The 23,328-nt window shown below is 31.9% G+C and overlaps 1 protein-coding gene across 3 annotated transcripts in view; it reads left to right on the forward strand.

The window, feature by feature from the left end:
• LOC130891671 (protein PALS1) overlaps nt 1–23,328 on the forward strand; it is a 118,837-nt gene that overhangs the window by 85,692 nt on the left and 9,817 nt on the right. For all 3 annotated transcript variants that reach the window (XM_057796541.1, XM_057796540.1, XM_057796542.1), the window contains 3 exons: nt 5,804–6,067; nt 19,320–19,527; nt 20,902–21,189. In XM_057796541.1, the coding sequence (XP_057652524.1) occupies nt 5,804–6,067; nt 19,320–19,527; nt 20,902–21,189 (760 nt within the window). The remainder of the gene's footprint in view (nt 1–5,803; nt 6,068–19,319; nt 19,528–20,901; nt 21,190–23,328) is intronic.

Below are 23,328 nucleotides of genomic sequence, written 5' to 3' on the forward strand. Positions count from 1 at the left end.
CACCTTTTATTTGTTAAAGGGTCAGTTATGGTATGGAAAGTAATATCTTCCTGTCGCTTCTGTGGAGTTAATTTTCTGATAATAACTGTCAGCTAACAGGGGCTCTTCATGGTAATTTTTGAAATTACGTTTACGTATAATAATGAACGTCTCCACAACAATTGGAGGGTTACTGAAACAACTAAGTATCTTGACAAGATGATTCCAATCTGATAATTTGTTTGGCCGGCTGATAGTTTAGAAATATATTTGATGAATGTAAAGGGGCATAATAGATCTTTTAGGTCTCGGTGAATCGTATTGATTTCTTTACAAACTGAATTATAATTTTTTTCTCTACTGTTAATAAACAACCCTATCTTTTAGTATACATTTAGTAAAATTACAGTTAGAGTTATTTTTGTTCTATTCACTATAGAGTTAAAATTTCAAATCAATTCTATAAAACATTTTATTAACAAAAGAATGATTTTGAAGCAAAGTGAGATTAGTGTATTGTTTTTTATCATCATTTTTATTTGCCATAGGTAGGGTACAACAAGTTCTTAGGGATTTCGTTTGATAGTGACTATCAGGAAAGAGCAATAGATGTACCTGATTACATTGTAGAAAAAAAGAAGGCAGCTCCTAAATATCCTTCTTCAAAAATTATTGAGGTAAAATTAAGACGAAGGGTTATTTTAAGCATGTAGGGCTTTTGTAATCTGCTTAGGTATCAAAAAAATAACAATACTCAATTCAAGAATTTATGTAATTAAAGTAAAATAACGAATTTTACATTTTTATTCACAGGAAAATGTGAAATCCAACTGTATCGTTACTGTTTGTGCTAATTTATTCGAAGAATATTTCACTGTAGATTTAGAGGACAGTTTTGAGTCTAGTAGTTCTCTTTCAATATATTTGTGTATATTTGTAAAGGTGAGCAAGAAATCACTATGTAATGCAACAATCTTTGGACTTGCATACATCAACATCAAAATCTATATCCCATAATTGTGGCCGTGAAGAGAAAATACACACAGTATTGCTATGGAAGCAGTATCAAGAGCAACGTGAAAAAGAGAAACAAAAAAGTACTGTCTATTGACATAAAAAACGCCTTTAACACAACCAAGATAGGGCCTGCATCATGGAAGCGTACCAGGACATCTATAGAAGATGGTAACCAGATACTTCACAGATGGAATCCTCAAATACAACCTTGAAAACAGCTCTATGGAGTACAAAGTTACTGGAGGGGTTACTAACCTAACCTTAAGACACAGTCTACATTTGACACTGCTCTCGAAAATATCTGTAGGTGTATGGACTTAGTCAGCCTAAAAATAGCGGAGTTAAAAACAGAGAAACTGCTGATTACCAGCAGACAAAAATGTAGATAATGGGGTTTCAATTATTTTAAACTAATTTTGATGAAATGAATATATATATATTTCTAAATCTTCTTGATTTTAGGGATCTTCTGTTTTAAAATTAGGTTTTATGATAATTTTAGGAAGACAGATAAAAATTTCACGTTTCGTGTATATTTATATCGCAAAGTGCTGCGTTAACAATAGAATCGTTTCCTGTGTAAACACACTGAATGAATAAATCAGAGTTGTATAAACTTTTTCACTCGACAATTAATTTCCGGTTACAGGTAAATTCACGTCATTCATTTCATGGGACGCTCCTTTACCTGAGGACCCTACTTTCATACGCATGTAAACAACAAAGAAATTGGAAATTAGAATGACAGAGATAACTTTTAATGACTGAACCGTTTTCAGGATGTTACTGTTATTAGATATTCCTGAGAAAAACAGGGTCAATAGTGATAGTTTTCGTTTATTTAGAATGAAGCAATTACGTGTTATCTCAACAAGAATATTCTTAGTAACTTTCCATACAGTCGTTAAGAATTAAGCGTATTACGAATATTTCAAGTGAAACAACGTATACATGTACAAAAATATTTTAACATAAATAATAAACTTAATTTAATTGATTAATTATATCAAAATATTTTGATAAAGGCTGGAAGTAGTCGAAATGTCAAATTTTTATCCTGTCTCTCAAGACGATTTAGAAATCGTCTTGAATTTAGGTCTCTTCCTATTTAAAACTATTTTTTTTTTATAATTTTTCCCAGACAGATAAAAATTTTACGTTTCGACCTGTTTGCGGTCTTTATCAAAATATGATATTGACACTGACAATTTGGGTATTTATATTAATCAATAAATCCCTTACATCATGTGCTTTAACATGAAAAAGTGATTTCTCATCTCAAAAATATGTAACAGCTTTCTGTTAAATTATTCGTAGTTGTATTAAAATTTTTAAAATAGTAACTTTGTCAGTGGATAATAAAATTAAATCACTTAATACTTATATCATACATATTTTTTTATGAAACTCTTCTTACATTGTAAATAAAAAAACTTTCTACTCATATAAATATACATGTTTATAGATAGTCGTTGATGTGCGATTTTTAATTATAATTTACTGAAATTGATCAACTGAAAAATACGGAATTCGGTAAATACAAAATAAAATAACCAAATTTGTTGTTTTCGTCCATTTTTTAGAATTAGGCCCAGAGCCGTTTTTTTTTTAAATCGTACAGAAACAGGTATCTTTTTTTTAATATGTTCAGGGGTGTTCTCAAGTGAGCGTCATGAGGGGGGGCTTCAGTTCAGTCGGCTACTTGAAAAACAAGTTTTATTAAATATAACGCGAACCGAACATCGTACAACAAAAATTGTAGAAATCATTATTGTAGATAATAATATTTTCCATATTTTTTATTTGAAACTTTTTTTTGTATAACGCATAGGTTTTTAATTATAGTGCTCCAAACTTTTTTCAATATGGTTTTTGCTAAATATTTAGTTACGCTACATCGTAAGAATCGTTATTGTTATTGCTATTCTTAATATTAATTAATTAACGTTATGATTATATTATGCTGTTGTATTGTACAGTATTATTTTATATTGTATATTATAATATATTGTAATATTAAAAATGATTTGTTTTTTAATAGAAGAATATGAAGGTTGATATTCAATTTTTTATTTTTTTGAATTTAACGTGAATGTGAGTTTTTCGAAAAATCGCTAAAACGTTTCAATTGTTGCAAATTTTGTAAAATACTGTGTATATTCGTCGGACTCAGAAAAAGTTTCCAATAAAATTTATAAAAAATTTCATGCTCTACAATTCAATTACCACAATTTTTAATTTATCATTGACCATTAACTAAATATTTAGCAAAAACCATATTAAAAAAAGTTTGGAGCACTATAATTGAAAACCTATGCGTTATACAAATGAAGCCCCCCATGACGCCCACTTGGATTTACATTCAGGGGACACCCCTGAACATATTAAAAAAAATATCGGTTACCGAACGTTTTTTTCAGAACCTACTTTTTTGTTTGGGACTCTTAGACAAAATACCCTCACAGTGTTATGGATTGCTTGCCGCCTTAGAAATCGAAACATCATCATCATCATCATCATCATCAGCAAATCTTTCAATCCTTTGGATTATGGCTATCGCTTTTAGCGCTTTAAAATCCTTTTTTGAGGTGGATTACTCCTCGTTTTCTTCATAGTTTATCGTTTGTCTTGACTACATTTGTTGTTATATTCCATTCCTTTCGGTTCTGGCATTTTTCCCTCCAGTTCTCTATATTAAGTGCTCTATTTTGTTTCTCTAAGTCTTTCTCGGCCTGCTTCTTCTTCTTAACCACAAAGGCTCCATTGCGTTACTCTTGTGATCATTTTAGTTGGTTTTCTCCTCATTATATACCCAGCTGAGTTGAGTCTTTGTATTTTTATGTAACTCACTTTCCTTTGACATCTGTTTCTCTATTTTTTCGTTTTTCTTTGCTCTCGTTTCTCTCTCTTGTGTTATTTGTAGACATGTTATAGTTTATTTGTTATAAAAGATTGGTTATCTATGATTATTATTAATAATAAAAAAAATTGGATAACTACCAACATTACAAAAAAAAATATAAAACGAAATACTACACAGAATTGTATTCGAAAAAAAAATGTTTATCATTAAAAATTTTAATAAACCCAACACTACGGAGACTGGGAAACCAAAGATTTAGTAAAAATCCAAAAAAGAACATTTGAACTACTTTTTCTTTTAATAGAGTGAAATGTAATTCGATTTGCACTTTTTGGAATATTTCAACAGCAGTTATGATACAAATTCATCTGGGGACATTTGAACTACTTCTTGTATCATTTGAAATAATGATTTTGTTTTGGAAAACGTGTGAATTTTGTTAATGGAAATAGAATGAAAAAAATTTTATTACTTTTCCGTCCAAATAAAAACATTTGAACTACTTTGCTGTCAATAATAGTTGTAGATTGAGTGAAATGTAGTACAGAAATTTTGATTCTATATTTAATCACAAATTTCAATCAGTTTCAAAAAATTCGCCAATTAGAATTGATAGATACGTTAGCTAATATATATGAACTACTTTTTACCTACTCAACGCCAGAATTACACATTCAATAAAGATAGTGAAGAAAATCTTCGTAAGTATATATGAACTACTTAATTGTCTTTTGGAAGTACAACCACGATATAGTTCTCATTATCTTTCTCTCGGTTCTTTTAAGTTCTTCTTCTTCTCTTTTGTTGATAAAAGCTGTTTCTATTTTATACTTGATTACTGATCTCATTACAGTCTTGTACATTTTGTTTCTCAATAGGTTTTTGTTTATTCCATAGCTTGATACCCTTTTTGTATCCTTTCCTTTATCCTGTCTCTAGTTCTTTATCCCAACGTTATTCCTAGATAGTAAGAGGTCGATACTGTTTCAAAATTGTATCAGTTGGTTTGCTCTCTCTTCTGGTTTTCCTAGAAATCGAAACAACAGTATGATATTGCATACAGTAGATATATCTATTGGTGTAAATCGAAGGAAGTTGAAAGAAAGTTTAGTGAAACTGCATTTTAGTTTTTTTGTGAGGTGTGGAAATCTTCAACAATGTGGTCCAACCATTTTATGATAAAAACCAATTTGATGATTAGGAATAATGTAGACATCAGCAAATATCACAAATTACTTGCATTTCTGAAGCGAGAAAATATCAGTTACTGTAAATCAAAAGAGAACCAATCGATAAATCTTTAAATGGATTTCCAGATACCCCATGATGAAAATGACAATAATTGTTGGTATATTGTCAGCGTCTTTCGAATTCAGGAGCGTATCTGACGACGATCAAACGACACTAACGATGGAGGTACTCAACGTTCGCTCAGGGGTACATTATGGTCTCGTTGGAAATAAGAATAAAATTGCTGGCAGCATTTTTCCTGTTTCCAATTTGTGTGTGAGTTTCCTGTTGTACCAGCAGCTGTAGTATTTTCAAATAGCAACAAACAACACTCTGAACTAGTACCATCTTCAACAATACATGTCAAGACGCTTTAAAAAATTCATTATCTTCGCAAGAAGTCTGCATAAACAACTGTTCTAATTGCAATGTTAATATTACTACATACGGCTAAGAGAATGTTATGTTAATAAAAAATATGCATAATTTTTTAATCAATCTTATTTTTTATTACTTTGGGTGTTTTTTTAACTAGTGTAAAATTATTTATATGCACGCTTGGTTATAAAATTCATTGAATTGAAAATGTCAATTTTAACGTTATATAAAAGTAGCATTTCATTTATACATCGAGAACGTAGGCAAACAAATTAATTTCAAGTCCTCCTGATTATAAAAAAATGATTTGTAGCCAATTGTCGTGATTTGTTTCAGAGTGGCATGAATGATTCAACGGTCGCTCAGACGTCGGTCTTAGAAAGACCTTCCGCAGTAACAAAGCCTGTACCTCCTCCGAGGGATCACCTCAAAATAGAAAAGGACGGGCGTCTAGTCAATAGGGCACTTGCACCACAGTTACCTGCAAGAATAACCAATAACAATAATATCGTTCCTAGTAATAACTCTTCTGGTGCCATTATGTCGCCAAGCAGCGTCGAACCAACAAAGGATCAATTGGATAGTATTAAGAAATATCAGGTTAGAGTCGGTCAAATGTTATATTATTTTAGTAAATACTATATTGTTTAACATTATTTGATAATTGGTATTGATACCATGGAATCATGAGTTTTGAAATAACTGCTATAGTAAATGAAATTATCAGTGGCGTAGCTAGGCGTGGGAAAAGTGGATTCTCACAAGGCCTCTTTAATGTGATTTATTTTTAAGTTAAATAGAAACTCATTACAGACTGGCAACACAATTTAGCTTTGCAAAACGTTCTTTACACGCATACTTTATACAAAAGAGCGAATATGGTATGGTGGAAATTTACATACTTCATTCGTTTCTTTTAAATTGTATTTCAATGTTAATATAGTATTTTTTTTACTTTAAAGTACTTTAAATTTTGTCTCATTTACAATCGTGTTTGTTTGTGACACGTAATTATTATTTTACAAATAATGGCAAATCAAAAACGCCAGCTTATGACTAAGGGGGTCGCAATGGGGCAATATTATGGAGGATAACAAAAATGAACGCCTGGTACAATTTATTGCACTCACTGAATATTACAACAAAATTGGGTTCTTGTACGAAATAAATTATTTGTAATTTGTAAAAATTTGTAAATATTTAGATTTAGTACTTCGAGATGGGGAAAGCTTTTTAACAACTTTTAGTACCAAATTCCATTGAAGGCGCCAGTCAGATGAATCAATACATTATTACAAATGTACTGAAAGATATCTAGAAAGATATCTATCCTAATGTTTACATTGCTATAAGAATTATGTTGTCTATGCCTGGAAGTACAGTTGGAAATTATTAAAAACTACTTAAGAAACAATATGGAGCAGGACCGACTATCTGGTTTAGCAAAACTCTTAATCAAAACAGAGGTAGCAGCAAAAATTAATTACAAATCCTCATTAGATGACTTTATAATCCGGGAGCCGGTAATCTCAAAAGACCCGTGGTCGCTAAATCCCAAAAGTTTTATATCAATCGACAGCTATTAATTAGAGAAACAAAATGCACTCGGTAAGCGTCGATTTATTCGGCCGAAAAAGTGAAAAAAAAATTATTATTTAAAAAAAAGCAAAAATATTTTCCCGTCATCGCGGATTTCGATAAGAAACGGTCTATTTGATAGGAAATTTTTTCCAGCCGACTTACCTATTTAAAGGATGTGATTGGGGAATAAAATTTTCCCATCATTCCGGAAAACTTTTTTTTAATTTGCTTATTTTTATGTAAATTTTAAAAATATCGTGCCTAAAAACGACCGGAAATATCACGCATACCAGTTTTATTGTATACGGACTCGATTCTCAGCCAATAATAAACAGATATAATACAAAGATTTACGAATGAAGACAACCGACAAAGAAGAATTTTATAAAGGCATGATGAATTTTAATTTTAGTAATATTCCGTCGTGCTGGAAAGCTTTATCACAAACAATTTTACGCACAGTAATCGTAAATAAAAGGCAATGTGGATGGCAATTCTTGGAAAATCATAAACTCGAACCATTGTGGTATAACGGCACAGCGGCAACACTAAAACTTGAAGACAAAACATGAAAATAATGAAGAATGTGACGAATTAGAGGATGAAATACATTATAATTGTGATGATGACAGTTTAGTATAAAGAATTGTTTATTGCATTATCTTGAATTACGATATTTTAATGAACTGAAATAAAAATGAACTTGAACAAAAATTTCCTATATTTCCTTCAATTCTATTTATCATTTCACAATTTTAAATTTAAGATATAAATAACATTTTTTATTGTTATATGGACGCTCATTACAGAGTGAAATGATGTAATCGAAGGCTTATTGCCATTGATGAGAAGAATTAAAAAAAAAAGGTTTCTGGAATGATGGGGGAATTTTATCCCCCAATCACACCCTTTAAATAGGTAAGCCGATTGGAAAAAATTGGTAATCCGATTTTTTTTCATTAATTCACAAAATTTCCTATCGAATAGACTGTTTTTTATCGAAATCCGCGATGACGGGAAAACGTTTTTGATTTTTTTTAAATAATTATTTTTTTTCTTACTTTCGGCCAAATAAATCGACGGTTACCGAGTGCATTTTATTCCTCAAATTAATAGCTGTCGATTTATATAAAAATTTTGCAATTCCACGATCACGGATCACGGTCTTTTGAGATTGCCGGCTCCCGGACTATATGTTTTTTAATACTCTTTCTCTCACTAATTTTCACTATCATGAGCAGACATGTCGTATAAAAGCATGTTTGGTACGATAAATTTATTAGGTAGATCTTGGGAAAGAAAAATTATCACTATAATATGTAATTTATATAAATATGCTGTAAAAATGTACCATTTTTCTATAAATATAATCGGAAAAATATATATATAAGAGAAAATATAGGGTAGTAAATTATATTTAATTGTTAGAGATTGGCTGCCTATTAATCCGAAATTTCCTAAATCTTTCAGGATAATTTCATGTACTAATATCAATGTATAAAACTTCACAAGCCTCCGACAGCACAATAACTAAATCCAACTTTTGAACACAGTAATAATTATTTATTTTGACAAAAATAATATTTTATCAAACTTTACCAGCGGGGATTTTTTGCAAAACTTTCAACCACTTTATCATTAAAATTATTTAGGTTTCTATTTATTATAGCTCTGTGTACATTTATCATTAAGGCGATCTTCTGCCATGGTGTTTCTTAGCCATGTTTTGAGTCTGTAAAAGGATCGCTCTACTGTACATGGTAAAACAATCAAAATTTTCAATGCTGTTTCCGTTTCGGAGAAGAAGGAATTTGTTTCTTTTAGGACATCAACAACTGTTAGATTTGTTAGATTAATTGCTGTAAAATTTCGATTTCATTCTTTATGTTCCGTAAATCATAAAACTAGGCAATAGATTCACAAGTTTGTTTAAGATTTTCAGCTCTCATCTTTTGCATTTGCGCCGGGTGTAACTTAGATAATGAGAATGATGGCGTGCTTTCTTCAGCAAAACGTACTTCAAGGGAAGTGACGATTGAAAGCAAATATGGTATTACTAAAGACCTCTTCCAGTATTCTGAAAGGCTTTCTGCTGGATTATTGTTACTATGAAGTTGTTTCCTCGTAATACGCGGCATTGATGTAATGTCTTCCTCCAATCCAACTTTCTCTGCAACAGCAGCTTCCTTTATATTTTCGTCTGTCACTTTTTCCGGATTTTCACGGTGGTTTTTAATTAGAAGTAAAATTCTTTTTTATACCACGCCATCTGAAAGTTGTTCGTCCTGTATTCATTTACATACCGAAAGTTGCGTTTTGAGTGTTCCATGTAGTGAAAGTGACAGTTCTGTACTGCGAAACACTTTCGGGACGCTCTGGAGTAGACAACTTTAACTTCCTTAAATGTCACTCTAGCCACTTAAATATTGACAGTTGACAGTTTCACTTCGATGGCACAAACTTATCTACAAATTGTATCGAAATCACAAACACATCTACAGAGATTCCATCAACAGTAGATATATACATATTCCATCTGCATCCAATCTAATCAATATTAATAATTGTCCTGGAGGTACAATCAACATTACTTTTTGCGAATAATCAATAAATTAAATTTTCCTTGCAAATAATGATAATTCTCTATTATTTATTTTTTTTCCTCAGTGTAATTGAAAAAGTTTTGGATCTTATGCGCCGTCTAAAAAATGTTGTGTACGCCGCGGCTGAAATACTACATTGTTGGTTAGTTACGTTCGGTAACATGTTTAAACAGAATACCCTTGTAGATAAATAATTCATCCTCTTTTTTCCTAATTATTTAATTTATTACCTATGCGTCACGTCGTCAGTAATCAACTTCCTTTCCAACCAACGATTGCACAAATTTTTTAGGTGCGATTAATTATTTATGGAATTTTCTAATCGTACTTAATATACTGTTTACAGTGTTATATGTGGTGTTGACAAAGATTGAAGCATGTCTTACTACTTACATCCCTCTCAAAAGATTCTCTCATGGCCTATTACCATTTACATTATCACATTTTTTACTTAAAGATTTCTTCTTCAGGCTTCTATGCTACGACTTTTTGATCATTTAGTAGTGCTGGCACTTTAAAAGTGTAAAGCACAAGAGAAAATTGAGAAAAGAGAGAGTGGATTATTTGGATACATTTTCTCATCATGTCAAGGACGCTTGACATGATGCAATACAACGTGCAGTGCAATTCAAGGCGCAATATTTTTTTTATCAAAAACGTGCGTAGATAAAGTTCAACAGTCTACTTAGTCCTTTCTTTTTCATTTCACTTAGCTTTGTTAGTTTTAAATTGGTTTAAACTGGCCACAAAATATTAAATAAATTTTAATGTTAGGAATTTGTTTAATTTACTTATGGCAGTTTTGTCAGGGGCAGCCATCATGCAGTGGTAAGAGACTTGTTAAAAGACGTCCGATATTAATCTATGAAATATTTTAAAAAAATTGCATGCAATTTCTTGCACGTTGTCTTGCACCATGTCAAGCTGTCTTTACACAATTAATTTCAACAGTGTAGTTAAGAAATAGTCTGGTTCTAATTTATAAAATCATTAAATACCTATTACCTACAGTTTATATACAACGACAGCTAGGTTGGAAATACCCAAAATCAACATTTTTTCGGTATACTTCTTATTTTACACCTCATACTTTTTTATCGGCTAATGGAACATTGGAATACATGGAATAACACATTGGAAATCGAATTAATGACTGCATGATCATCATGTATTTATTTATTCATTTATTTATCACGTCAGTAGGCTTTGTTATAATTTCTAAAACGTTGCCACATTTTAATTTTCACCTAACAATATAAATGTTTTATGGAATTATTGAATGCTGTAGAAATTTAACGAAAAAAGTATCTTTTTCTCATTTTTGTCATGAATACACTATACAAACAGTTTAATAGAAGTCATCATATTGAATAATTCCGTCAACAAAGCAGTTTAACTAGTCATGATTTTATTAAAACATTTATACATTTCGTTGTAATTTATGATGATTAACAACTGTCCACTGACTAGAGAAACGAGTCGTATTTTCATTAAATTTCACAATTGAACTGTCACTAAAACCTGCAAAAGGTCAAATAGTTACAACAGCAGTTTATTTCTTTCCAAAAACTGTTACATGAATCACACGACACGCCTCAAATTTCTTATTTTTTCATCTGTTAATCGTCAGCAACAAATGCCTTTCAATATCTTCCAATACTTAAAGAACTCAGTCTTTATTGAATGTGGCAATAAATTGCTCTAGCTAAATATAAATCGTCTCTTATAGTTGACAAATAAATTCATTTATTCATATTAGTACTCCAAGTTTTTAACACAGCTAGTGCTGTACAGTACCTCACCATGCGTCATAATATATGCCCTCCAGTAACTATGAACAACATACTAATACCCGTATAGGCCAAGCAACGGGGCAGCCTGTATATAGGGTTTCGTGACACAAATCTTAACAGGTAGCGAGTGGTGCCAATCGATAGAGTAAGTTGCCCCCATCAAAACAGTATACTTTTAAACTCGAGAAAATCGCGCGTTTGTTTGTTATTAACAAAAAACTGTAAATTTTCGGACTTTTTTTGGTTTTTTATTTATAAATCCGAAAGATTTGTAGGAAGCGTTATGGTTGTAATACAAAAGTTGTAGAGAATTGGATAACGAAGAAAATGAGGTGTCGCGCGACTTCGCAGTTTGATTAGAAGAACATATGCGCTTTATGCATGCAAAACCCTGTAACTGTGCGATTATTAGTTTTGCCGTAACGGTTGTTTAAACAAATTAACGCGAAATTTTCCCGAGTCTCCTAGTGACACACGGATCGTTTAAATTCAATTTTGAAAACGGATTTCGAAAGAATGCGACCTCAGCTACACAATGTATATTCTGATTTTTCGAAAAAAAAAGAAAAACTGTTTCAAATCCGACGTCAAAGATGACCGTTTTTCTTCGCGCGCCGCGAAATAGTCGAAGAGTGGGGGGAGCAGAGGCGGAGGAGAGCAGCGCATATATAGTAATAGCTGCGCGCTGCTTGTAGCATGCCGCCTCATTCGTTTTTAATCTTAGAATTTCTTTGCTATTATTTCATAAATCTCACTGATTTTTTTTACGATTGTTAAATAAAATATATGACGCTCCCCCCACTCTTCGACTATTTCGCGGCGCGCGAAGAAAAACGGTCATCTTTGACGTCGGATTTGAAACAGTTTTTCTTTTTTTTTCGAAAAATCAGAATATACATTGTGTAGCTGAGGTTGCATTCTTTCGAAATCCGTTTTCAAAATTGAATTTAAACGATCCGTGTGTCACTAGGAGACTCGGGAAAATTTCGCGTTAATTTGTTTAAACAACCGTTACGGCAAAACTAATAATCGCACAGTTACAGCGTTTTGCATGCATAAAGCGCATATGTTCTTCTATCATTCTGCGAAGTTTCGGCTCTCCACGTCAAAAATTGACGGAGATATGAATTTTTAAAAAAAAGAGAGAATTTTCCAGTTTTTCCGGGTTTTCTCAGCTTCTAATCAAACTGCGAAGTCGCGCGACAGCTCATTTTCTTCGTTATCCAATTCTCTACAACTTTCGTATTACAACCATAACGATTCCTACAAATCTTTCGGATTTATAAATAAAAAACCAAAAAAAGTCCGAAAATTTACAGTTTTTTGTTAATAACAAACAAACGCGCGATTTTCTCGAGTTTAAAAGTATACTGTTTTGATGGGGGCAACTTACTCTATCGATTGGCACCACTCGCTACCTGTTAAGATTTGTGTCACGAAAAAATCCCCGTTGCTTGGCCTAGTAGCAACTGAAACCAAATACCTCGGCCTTCATCTAGATCAGCGACCTTCCTGGAAAAAACAAATTGACGCTAAAAGAAGACAACTAGATATCAATGGTCGTCAAATGTAGGGGCTCCTCGGATGGAAATCAAAATTGTTAATAACCAACAAATTGCTGTTATCAAATCAATCTTAAAGCCGATATGGCTGTACGAGATCCAGCTCTGGGGATGCGGTAAACCTACTGCGATCAACATAATACAAAGGTTTCGATTCAAAACATTAAGAAACTTCGTGGTATGTCAGTAATCATACCCTCCATACTGATTTCAACATTCCTTACGTCAAAAATGAGATTCAGCGTATGGCCGTAACATTCAATCAACAGATGACAAACCACGACAACGAGCTAACATCCATTAACTGTCCACGCACGAGAAGACTACGTAGAACTTGTCCCCAAGACCTACTACCCTTTCAAGTCAAATACTACAGACAATTAATTTACTAGATTGTAAATATGATAATAAGGAAAAATTTTTCTAAATTTACGGGAAAAAAAACCACTGAAGGTATAAGCACTGAAAATTATATTAGGTTTGTTTCAACCTGCTTATCTGGACCGTTCTTGGAACAGTTATCAGAAGCGTTTATAAATATTTTCTACGCAATCTCCGGCTATGCACGGTTCTGATAACAGTACTTGCTATGTACCAAGTGTCGAGAAGAACGTCCTGGAAACGGTTCACAAACGATACCTTAGTCGGTTGGAACACGTAATCTCTATTGCGCAAAATCGATAGGTTGGAACCATTGAACTCTATAAATAAATGGAACGGAAAGCGCTGCGAAAGTGGGGCCGACTGAAATAAATATATTGTAGTATACTCGACGCACTCTTTTCTCATTGCACAAATGGCAAGAACTAAAAATATGTTATTATAAATAATTTAAATATTTTTTCATGATATATTAATAACTTATGATTCTTCATAAGTAAGAAAGCTAATTTTAATGTTCTAAAATGTCCACGCCACTTCTAAGTTTATAACAGCACCATATTTGCTAATTATATGATGAAAATGTTACTAATTTTTGTATTCATAAAGCTCCAAAATCATCACAAATCTAAAATCAAACACAGTAATATGAGATCATATGAAATATTAACGAATAACGCCACTAACCAGAACGCTCAAGAGAAAGACGGAGCTTCTACGATCATGTGTTTTCTCTCTTATAATTTTGGATACACTTTTTTTTGCCTTTGCGCATTGATGAGTCTCTTCCAGTCATCAAGTTCGATGGTTGGAACGAACCCTTTAATGAATATCAAGAATGTAATCAAAATACGAGGTCTGGCTATTTAATAACGACGCCTAGAGGGCGCTCTAGATAGATGGGTTAAAAAACGAATAGTGAGTTGGGTATCTAGATGACTTATTTATGCACGTCCAACAACACGTTTCCGTCACTATTATAGTAATTGTGCTGTACAGGTTTGGAACGAACGTGATTTTTTCTCGTGACGAAAACCATGTGTAACAAAAAACGGGAGCAAAAATCTCCGACTGAGTGCTATAAATTGTTGCAAGAGGCCTATGGGGACAATTCTCTATCTCGTGCGCGTGTTTTTGAGTGGTGTAAGCGCTTTAGTGAAGACCGAGAAAGCAATGAATGACCAGCGCCCAGGTAGCCCTGTGACTGTGTCGAATGAGCATCCAGATGATTGTCGAGGCTGTAAACGCCGATAAAGAAACGGTTATAAAAATTTCACAAGAGGAATTACACATGACAAAAATCTGTGCCAAAAATCTGACTCCTGACCAAAAGATTTTGCGTCAACGGGTTTGCTAAGATTTCCTTGGAAGGCTAGAAAAAGATCTGCTTTGAAAGGGACCCGATTTGAGTCAATAGAAGCGGTAAAGCAAAAAACGGCAGAGCTCCTGAAGGCACTCACCAAAGAAGACTTCCAGCACTGCTTCGATGAATGGAAATAACGTATAGAAAGGTGTGTGGCGAGGGGAGTATATTGAAGGGGAGCATTCGAGTATAGAATAATTTTTATAATAAAACCTTTTTTCGTAACCAGTCTCGTTATTTAATAGCCAGACCTTGTATATAATTTTATTTTATGAAGGTTATCTGCGCAAATCTTATGAATAAGTTGAATTGATAAATCTTTTCATGTTTTTATATTCAAATAAAAATTTCAATCATTATAAACAGAACTATGATTATGAGTATTATAGTTTATAATTTCATAATCCCTCTAGTATTATATAGTTCCAAATTGTAGAGATAAAATTCCAAACTTCAACTTCAAAATAAGTCGAAAATGAAAACCAAAATTTTTCGATATCTCGAAAACGAAGCGAGATATCGAAAAATTTTATTATTCATTATTATACTTGAAGTTGGATATATACATTTTTTACAGCCAAAATTGTCTTAAAAAAATTTTATTATTATTTTTTTTTTCTTATGGTGGACTTTTCCAGGATAATTGTGAAATACTACAGTAGTCTAGCTTTTCAATTATAAAACAAACGAAAATAAATAACTTTTGAAAGCATTCAGAACGTAGTTTTCGCTGGAAAGAGGATTTTTTTATATTAAATTACTAATTAAATCTTCAAACTAACACTAAATATTTTTTTTATTTTATAAATAATTAAAAACAACCGACAATTATTTATGAAAAACATCAAATTATTCATATATTTATCGTATGTTAAGTTATATTCATCTCAGAGTGATGAAAGTTATCAAAAAAGGCTTATTTTGTTTTTCTTATCTGTTTGTTATATATAATAATTATAATAATAATAATATAATTTTGGAGTATCAAGGTAAATAGTATAAAAATTAAATAAAAATTTTTTGTTTATTTAATTACAAGATTCATATTAAATTTGAAGCGATAAAATATTCATTTTAAACGAAATATTGAACGCCATCTGTTCAATAAAGCGAATTTTGAACTAATGTTTGATTATAACTTTAAGTATCGATATGTCCAAAACGAAGCGAGATATCAGAAAATTTCATTAGTCATTTAAGTAGTGTAACCTATTTTTATTATGACGTATTAAATTAAAATATTATTACAGATAATAATAAAAAAATATAGATACCTTGAGCTTCAATAAAATTATATTATTGAAGTTGAGTGCTCAAATATATTCTTATAAAATATATATTTCTAGATTTCTATGAAATCTTATACATCAGTCAACACCGCACTAATATAACAAACAGGTGGGATTATCTACCTGTGTGTACATACACGGGATCCGCGCGGCATAATGTACCGGAACTATATGTTTGTCTTTTTTCAACACGTTGAATTTTATTAATTTCCGCCTTGCGAGTCACGTCTTTACTCAAGTATGCGTCATCATTCAAATTTCAATACTGTTTGTATGTATTGTTAATAAGTTCTACCTTTAGTGATACCGATGTATAAAAATATGAATGTTATAAAATGGAGATCGAACTTTTAAAAATATTTTTAAAATCAAATATGGTATCGAATATTGAGAAAAGTTATTATTGGTTTCACCGAAAGGTGAGTGGAAATACGTATAATGGTATAAGTAATATATATTATAATTACTTTCATTTCAATTTGAATTCGATTTATATAGTGGATAGGTCATAGAAAACAATTCATTCCGATATTTGTCAGTATTGATTAGTCTTTAAGAAAATACTGAAACAAGTTAATTTTTGTTTTGAAGACACATTCGAGCTATACAGATATCTGTCATTTGTCAAGCCCCTCCTTTCCCCATTACCATAATTTAAAATAGGGAATGCACCATGCACGTAATTAGAAAGGCATTTAAATGGAATTTCAACCATACGTAATTGCAAGTGTGTTTGTACTCATCACGTTTTGTCTAAAAACATATTTTTATTTGTTGCAAACCACAAAAGTAGTTGTTTTCTCTTCGTAATATTAGCAGAGTTCGTTTATTTTATAACCATTAGGAATATACTGAGGTAGTAATAGATATAATTCATAAATTATTTTTTGAAACATTAATATAAATTCTATCAAATGTTTTCATCACGTTGAGGCTGCTTTCAACGTCCAGTTCTAACCGCATTATCGAAGAAATGTTTAATGATATGTGTAAAGTAGAACTGGATATTTTCACAGTTTACCATCCCCCTAAATATTTGTGATTTAATGTACCCAGTACCCCTATTATTAATATTGTTTGCAAACTAATACAATGATATATTGAAAAATTCTTAACCTACTATAGAACCAAACAAAATTACAACGTCAAAATATTTTATTACTCAACATATTCTCCTCTTAATTGGATACATTTATTACAGCAAACCTGCAACGTCTCTAAGTTGAGGAAAGAGATGATAGTCGAACGGGGAGCCAAATCTGGTGAATAAGAAGGGTGTTCTAGTAATTCAAACCCTATATCAGGAATTATTTGCTTGGCAACGTGAAATTTGTGTACAGGGTTGTCCTGCAAAAACAAAACACCTTTGGATTAGCTTTTCGCGTCCTTTCTCTTTAATTTTTTCCCGTAAAGTGGTCAGTAATGCCGAATAGTTATTCTTCTACCCTTATCTAAAAAATCAATCATGATTACTCCACGACAATCCCAAAAAAATGGAAGCAAGAACTTTTCCATTAGATTTTTAGACACGAAACTTCTTAGGTCTTGGAGAACCAGAGTGTCGCCAAACCATCGATTGTTGCTTTGTTTGTGGATCGTAAAAATGTACTCAAGTCTCATCCATAATAACAATTCGATTTAAGAAGTCTACATCGTTTTCAAATCGAGCACAGATCGAACGCGATGCTTCTACCCTTGCACGCTTTTGGTCAACATTCAAACATTTGGGGATCCATTTTGCAGCAATTTTTCCCATGTCCAAATTGACGTGAACTATATGATGAACGTGTTCGTATGGAATATTCAATACTTTAGATATCCGCTTTAGCCCAATTCGATGGTCTGATAAAATTATGTCATGAACTGCATCGATATTTTCGGGGACTGACACAGAAAGTGGCCTTCCCGATCGGTCATCATCTTCAATAAAAAATTTACCTCTTTTAAATCTTGCAGCTCAATTTTTCACGGTCGCATATGAAGGACATTGATCACCAAGGGTATTAAGCATATCTTCGTAAATCTGCTTAACTCTTAACCCTTTTAAATACAGGTACTTTTTGATGGCTCGATACTCCAATTTTTCGATTCGGACATCGGTGGACATCTTTTTTCTTTTAATTTTTATTGCGCAACTCTGGTTTACTTTTTTGACGTCAAACTTTACACTGACACTTCTAATAAGTTATTGTTCGTTGCTATAGTTTCACAATATTTTGTTTATGCATGGAACTGGTCTAGGCTAATTAGATATCGATAAAACTTCGTATTTCGGAAGATTCCGCAATCTCTTAAGTGTAATAGTCAAAAATGGTACAAAAAGTGTACATATAAGAAAATAGAATACTTGAGAATTGTGAATATCAAGAAGTCCAAAAGGATGGTAGTAGATAAAAAAAAGAACATGGGGAAGATTTAATAATGAAAGGACAAAAAATAGATGAAGGATATCTGGTAGTCGTTTTCACAGAAAACGGAAAAATAGATATAGAGATGGCTAACAGAGTACAAAAATCAAATCAAATGTATTATTCTCGATAACTATACCCACGTGAAGATATGGAAGTGAAACTTGGGTAATGAACAATAAGAAATGAGAAAATTTTAGTGATGATCAAACAGAAACTAATAGGAAACAAAATAATTAAATGTTCAAAATGGGACGGACACATAAAGAAAGAAACACCACAAAGTCTAGAAAGCCATAAGAAAACTGACAAAAGCAAAAAGATATAAGAAAAGCAGAAAAGGAGGACCTATGAAAACACAGGAAGGGGAATATACCCAATATTTCGACGTTCCAAAAGGCATAAGGAGCTCTAGAGAAGAAAATAAAGAAGAGATTAAGTGTACCAAGTAGACACTTGTAGTCTTCGACCTGCTCCATCTGGCTTCGATTCTATATGTAAATTAATTTGTAAACGTCTTATATTTGAACTTCCTAGCTCAGGACGAAACCTGAGTGTGTCACTACATTATTAGTAATTTTTATCCTGCATAAATTTATTTATCACATACTTAATTTGAGTTATTGATGATAATATCATTCATTTTAATTCCCTCGGTAGTTTTGTTCTTTCAATAAAACAGATTCATACAGGTTCTCACAGAACTTGGTTATTCATTGTAAATATAGTTAATAGACTCATATAAAATAGATAACACTCCACAGTAAACGCAGAGTCAGTGTTTATTTTGTATCTCTTTCCTTTCCAATAGTGATAATATAATCTGATGTTCCTTGTATTGTAAAATATTGATTTGGTAAATTTACTTTTAGGAACAAATTCGAAAACGCAGAGAAGAGGAAGATCGTCTAGCTGCTCAAAATGAATTCCTTAATAGATCCTTACGTGGTTCACGTAAGCTTCAGGCTCTAGAGAGTGAACCACAGGGAGCTTTCAATGATGCATTCGAAGATGAGGGTCAGGATTCATCCAGATCGGACACACCGGCAACTGAGAAAGAACTGGTTCATACTCAATATGGTATGTTGTCATTTACGATAATGTTAAAATAAAGTCGAATATAAGGGGTGAATGCGAATTTTTGAAAATCATTTGAACTCCTTCTAAGGACAAGTATAACCTCCAATTTTTTCATTGGTAAATATGAGTTTGAAAGATTTTCTTTTTCAAAGATATTCTCGAGAATTGAGGTGATGAAATACATATCTCATAAAATTTTAAAACCATTACTTTCAAAAAACAACCATCAAAATGGCAATAAGACATAAATATGAAGTTTAATTATTTGATTGCTAATCAATTGTTTTTTTTTGTTTGAAATTGAAATCCATCCAATTGAAAGTTATGTTAGTTATTATGAGTTTTTAATCTGTTTTTTAAAAATCTAAAAAAGGGACATATCAGTTTTTATTATAAATACAATGATCATTTTGACCAATTTTTCAAGAGCATGCGTTTTCTGTAGTTATTTTCATTTGCAAAAACATTGTCAGATTTATAATCCATAGAATGATCTTCATAGGAGTTTCATGTGTTTGGCCAACGAGCATGCGTCAGGGTATAATTTGCTATGCTTGTTTTGAGAGGTTATTCGATTGGTGAGTGATCGCTTAGGCTCACAATTTAAACAAGAAATTTCATAAACTATTTTTTTGACCAATATAAATGTTTCAAGTAGTTGTAAACAACTCAAATAGCACACACAAAACGACTTTTTTGGAAACTATGGTTGGGTTAACCCGTTAATGTTCGGAAACTGATCAAGATCACATTCTTGGTTTTCGGAAACTGATTGAGTTAATCGAGCTGTAGTCCTATGATAGGAATATTTCTACCTGGAAAACCAGTGGGTAAATACCCGCTGTCTATACTTAGTTCTCATGAATACCGTAATTGATAGTTTACTAAGGTTTGCGGTTTTTATTATTTTTTTCAACATGTCAACATAAAAGTAGCTTATTGCATCTTTAATATAAAATCCGTGTGATTGGATAAATCGTTGATAACTGGTCAATAACAATTATTACGTTCTGATTATGTTCTCCATAATCTCCATAATCTCCACTCTAAAAGTGTCAAACTTTATTATGACTGATTTGACATATTGACATATCAGTGTCGTCATATCTCAAAACTTAAGTAGCAACCCTCGTATATGATTTAAACAATTCACATATCTAGTGTAGCCATTTTTTTTCACTTCAAACTCCTTATTTTTCTATAGATTGTTTTTGTTTTTAATATGAAAAAATGTTTCCCGCAAAACTAAATTGTTTTATTATATCTTGAAGGTTTTTAATATTTTCGAAATAAAGTGAGGTCAACATCTCTTTTGGTTTCTGATTGCATCCAATTGAATGTATTAACTATTTGATTTAAATTGTACTGTTTCAGGATATGGAGATTTGGTCGCTTCCATTCAACGGTTACAACTTCAACTGAAGAAAGCTGGTACGGGAGGTGGTTTGGGAGGCCTTGAAGGTCGAATTGCTGCTATTCAATCCCTCCTTTTATCGCCACAGTTTGGTCAAGCGCTGGCTGTTCATAACAAAGTTCAAAGCGTTAGGTCGAGAACTACACCGCGGGCCACGCCGACTGCCCAAACCGCCCTAAGAGACTGCCTTGACGCTATTAGTCATTCTCAATGTGCTTATACTGTGGAATTAGCTGCCTTATTAACAGGTAAAACTATATTATTCTCTCGATATTTGTAGGGTAGCTAACCAATAATAAGCTTTATCAGAATATAATTTGAATTAGAAATTGTTTTCTAAAGCAAAATGATTTATAAGGTAGATTTTCTGTTTCGATTATCATTGAAGTAACTATTTATAGTGTTAATTCTGATTTCCTTTACTTTTTTCGTTGACTATCTCTTGACTACATAAACTGCGGGAATAGCTGAAAAAATAACAACTACCTTGATCATAAGGACACTTGGTTTGCATTAAGATATCCGCAACTATGTTCTAGATATCTCATAAATTAGGTGAGAAGAAAATTCATAAAGAGTGAAATCATTCCTATAAAACTGCTCGACTGATGTTTTTTTTGGAGGAATCTGTGGTTAAAAACGCTTTGAATCAGGAATTGATATATAAGCAGAATTAAAAAAAAATCTTTTGCACAATACTGATCTATTGCTTACGTAGGATTATGAAACTGAAAGAAATATGGTCAACTAAAATAGCAAAAATTAGCACCAGGAAAAATTTTCAGCATGGAATATAATTTGTACAGAAAATAAGAGGAAATATATAATCTACTGAGTTAAAAGGATAAAACAATAAAGTAATGAAAAATAGGAAAAATTTTATCGCTTATCAACACACTAAGTACATATTGATTAAAAAAAACAATTTTGCTCCATTTTTATAAAACTTGCAGCGAAATTAAAAAAACATTCATGCACTAAACTAAGAAATGATAGAAAATGATAAAATACTAGGTGAATTTCAATACTAGGTGAATTTCAGATTCTCTTTAACAACATACAGACAAGAATGTACTAATAGAAATAAAGCATCTTGATACTAATTTTTAAAAGAAAGAGAGAAACAAGATATCAGCTTGATAAGTGCTATACAAAAATCGTTCAACAAAAGTGTCATCAAAAGTAATAGAACCCATATTTATCCTTCAAAAAATAATCGAAGACACTATAGAGTTAAAGTTTCATGTACTTTATTGATCTTATGCAGGCATTCTATACCGTCTAATCCACTCATCTGCAAAAAAGAAAAATTCACTCGAATTGAGTGATAAGAAGAGTCGAAGAGCTAGACTAGATATCTGAGAAATGGAGTAAAACTCGAGATACTTGAGACATATACTTTGAAAATAACATAAATAGACGCTAGAAGCAAAGAAATAATTTATGAAACTTGCGTAAAGTTTTGTATAAAACTGTTTTATGAAATGGAAATTAAAACGAAAAACACCATAACAAAAAGGCTCCTTAGAAATACCTTATTTGAACGGTCAAATTTTTAAACCACAATTCTCCTAAATTTAGAAATTAGACTATATGCCTGAGGATTGATTGATCATTTTTTTCGTATATGGTCTCTTTGACATTTTAACATAATTAATGATTTGTTATATTTTATAATAATACGCAAATTTCTTCCATTGAGACGTTATTCAGAACAAGATGAATTGAAATGTAATTTTCTACGACATAAATACATAAATAAAAACAAGTATTTATAATTGGATATCGTTGTATTGTTTTTTTTACCATTGCCATTGAAGTACCTCCAAAGCATGTAATTTGAGCGCGACAACCGATGCTTCAGGTGTAAAAAAACGTTGACCTCGCAATTTATTTTATAGATCTGCAGGAAAAAGAAGAAATAATTGGGTACCAAACAAGGATTTTACGGCGGAAGACTCATCAATTTTGACTGTTCATAAACGTTTTTGTTTGAACTGATGTTGTGAGAGCTCACATTTTTATGGTGTGATTTTTTGAAACATATCTGGCAAACAAATGCTGGTGTACCTTTCAGAATTATAATGAAACTTTGGTGACATGTCCAGATTTTTTCAATGGTCAAATTTTGCGCTATCCAACGGGAATATATCTTTTTGACAGCGAAATGTCCAAGGAATATTGAATATATTCGCATACCATCGATGTTTTTGACTCAATAGTCGATACTGAATCGAAGTGCCATCACGATTCAACTAGAAAAATCGCGGAATACGGTGTCTCCAGATGGTGCTTCATCACCAAAAGTCGAAGAGAGTCGATCGGCTGACAGCTGTTGGTTTAATCCGCGTTGACGTCATAGAAAATCATCGAAATAAAATGTTCGC

This window comes from Diorhabda carinulata, chromosome 3 (genome assembly GCF_026250575.1).
Source record: "Diorhabda carinulata isolate Delta chromosome 3, icDioCari1.1, whole genome shotgun sequence".
NCBI lineage: Eukaryota > Metazoa > Arthropoda > Insecta > Coleoptera > Chrysomelidae > Diorhabda > Diorhabda carinulata.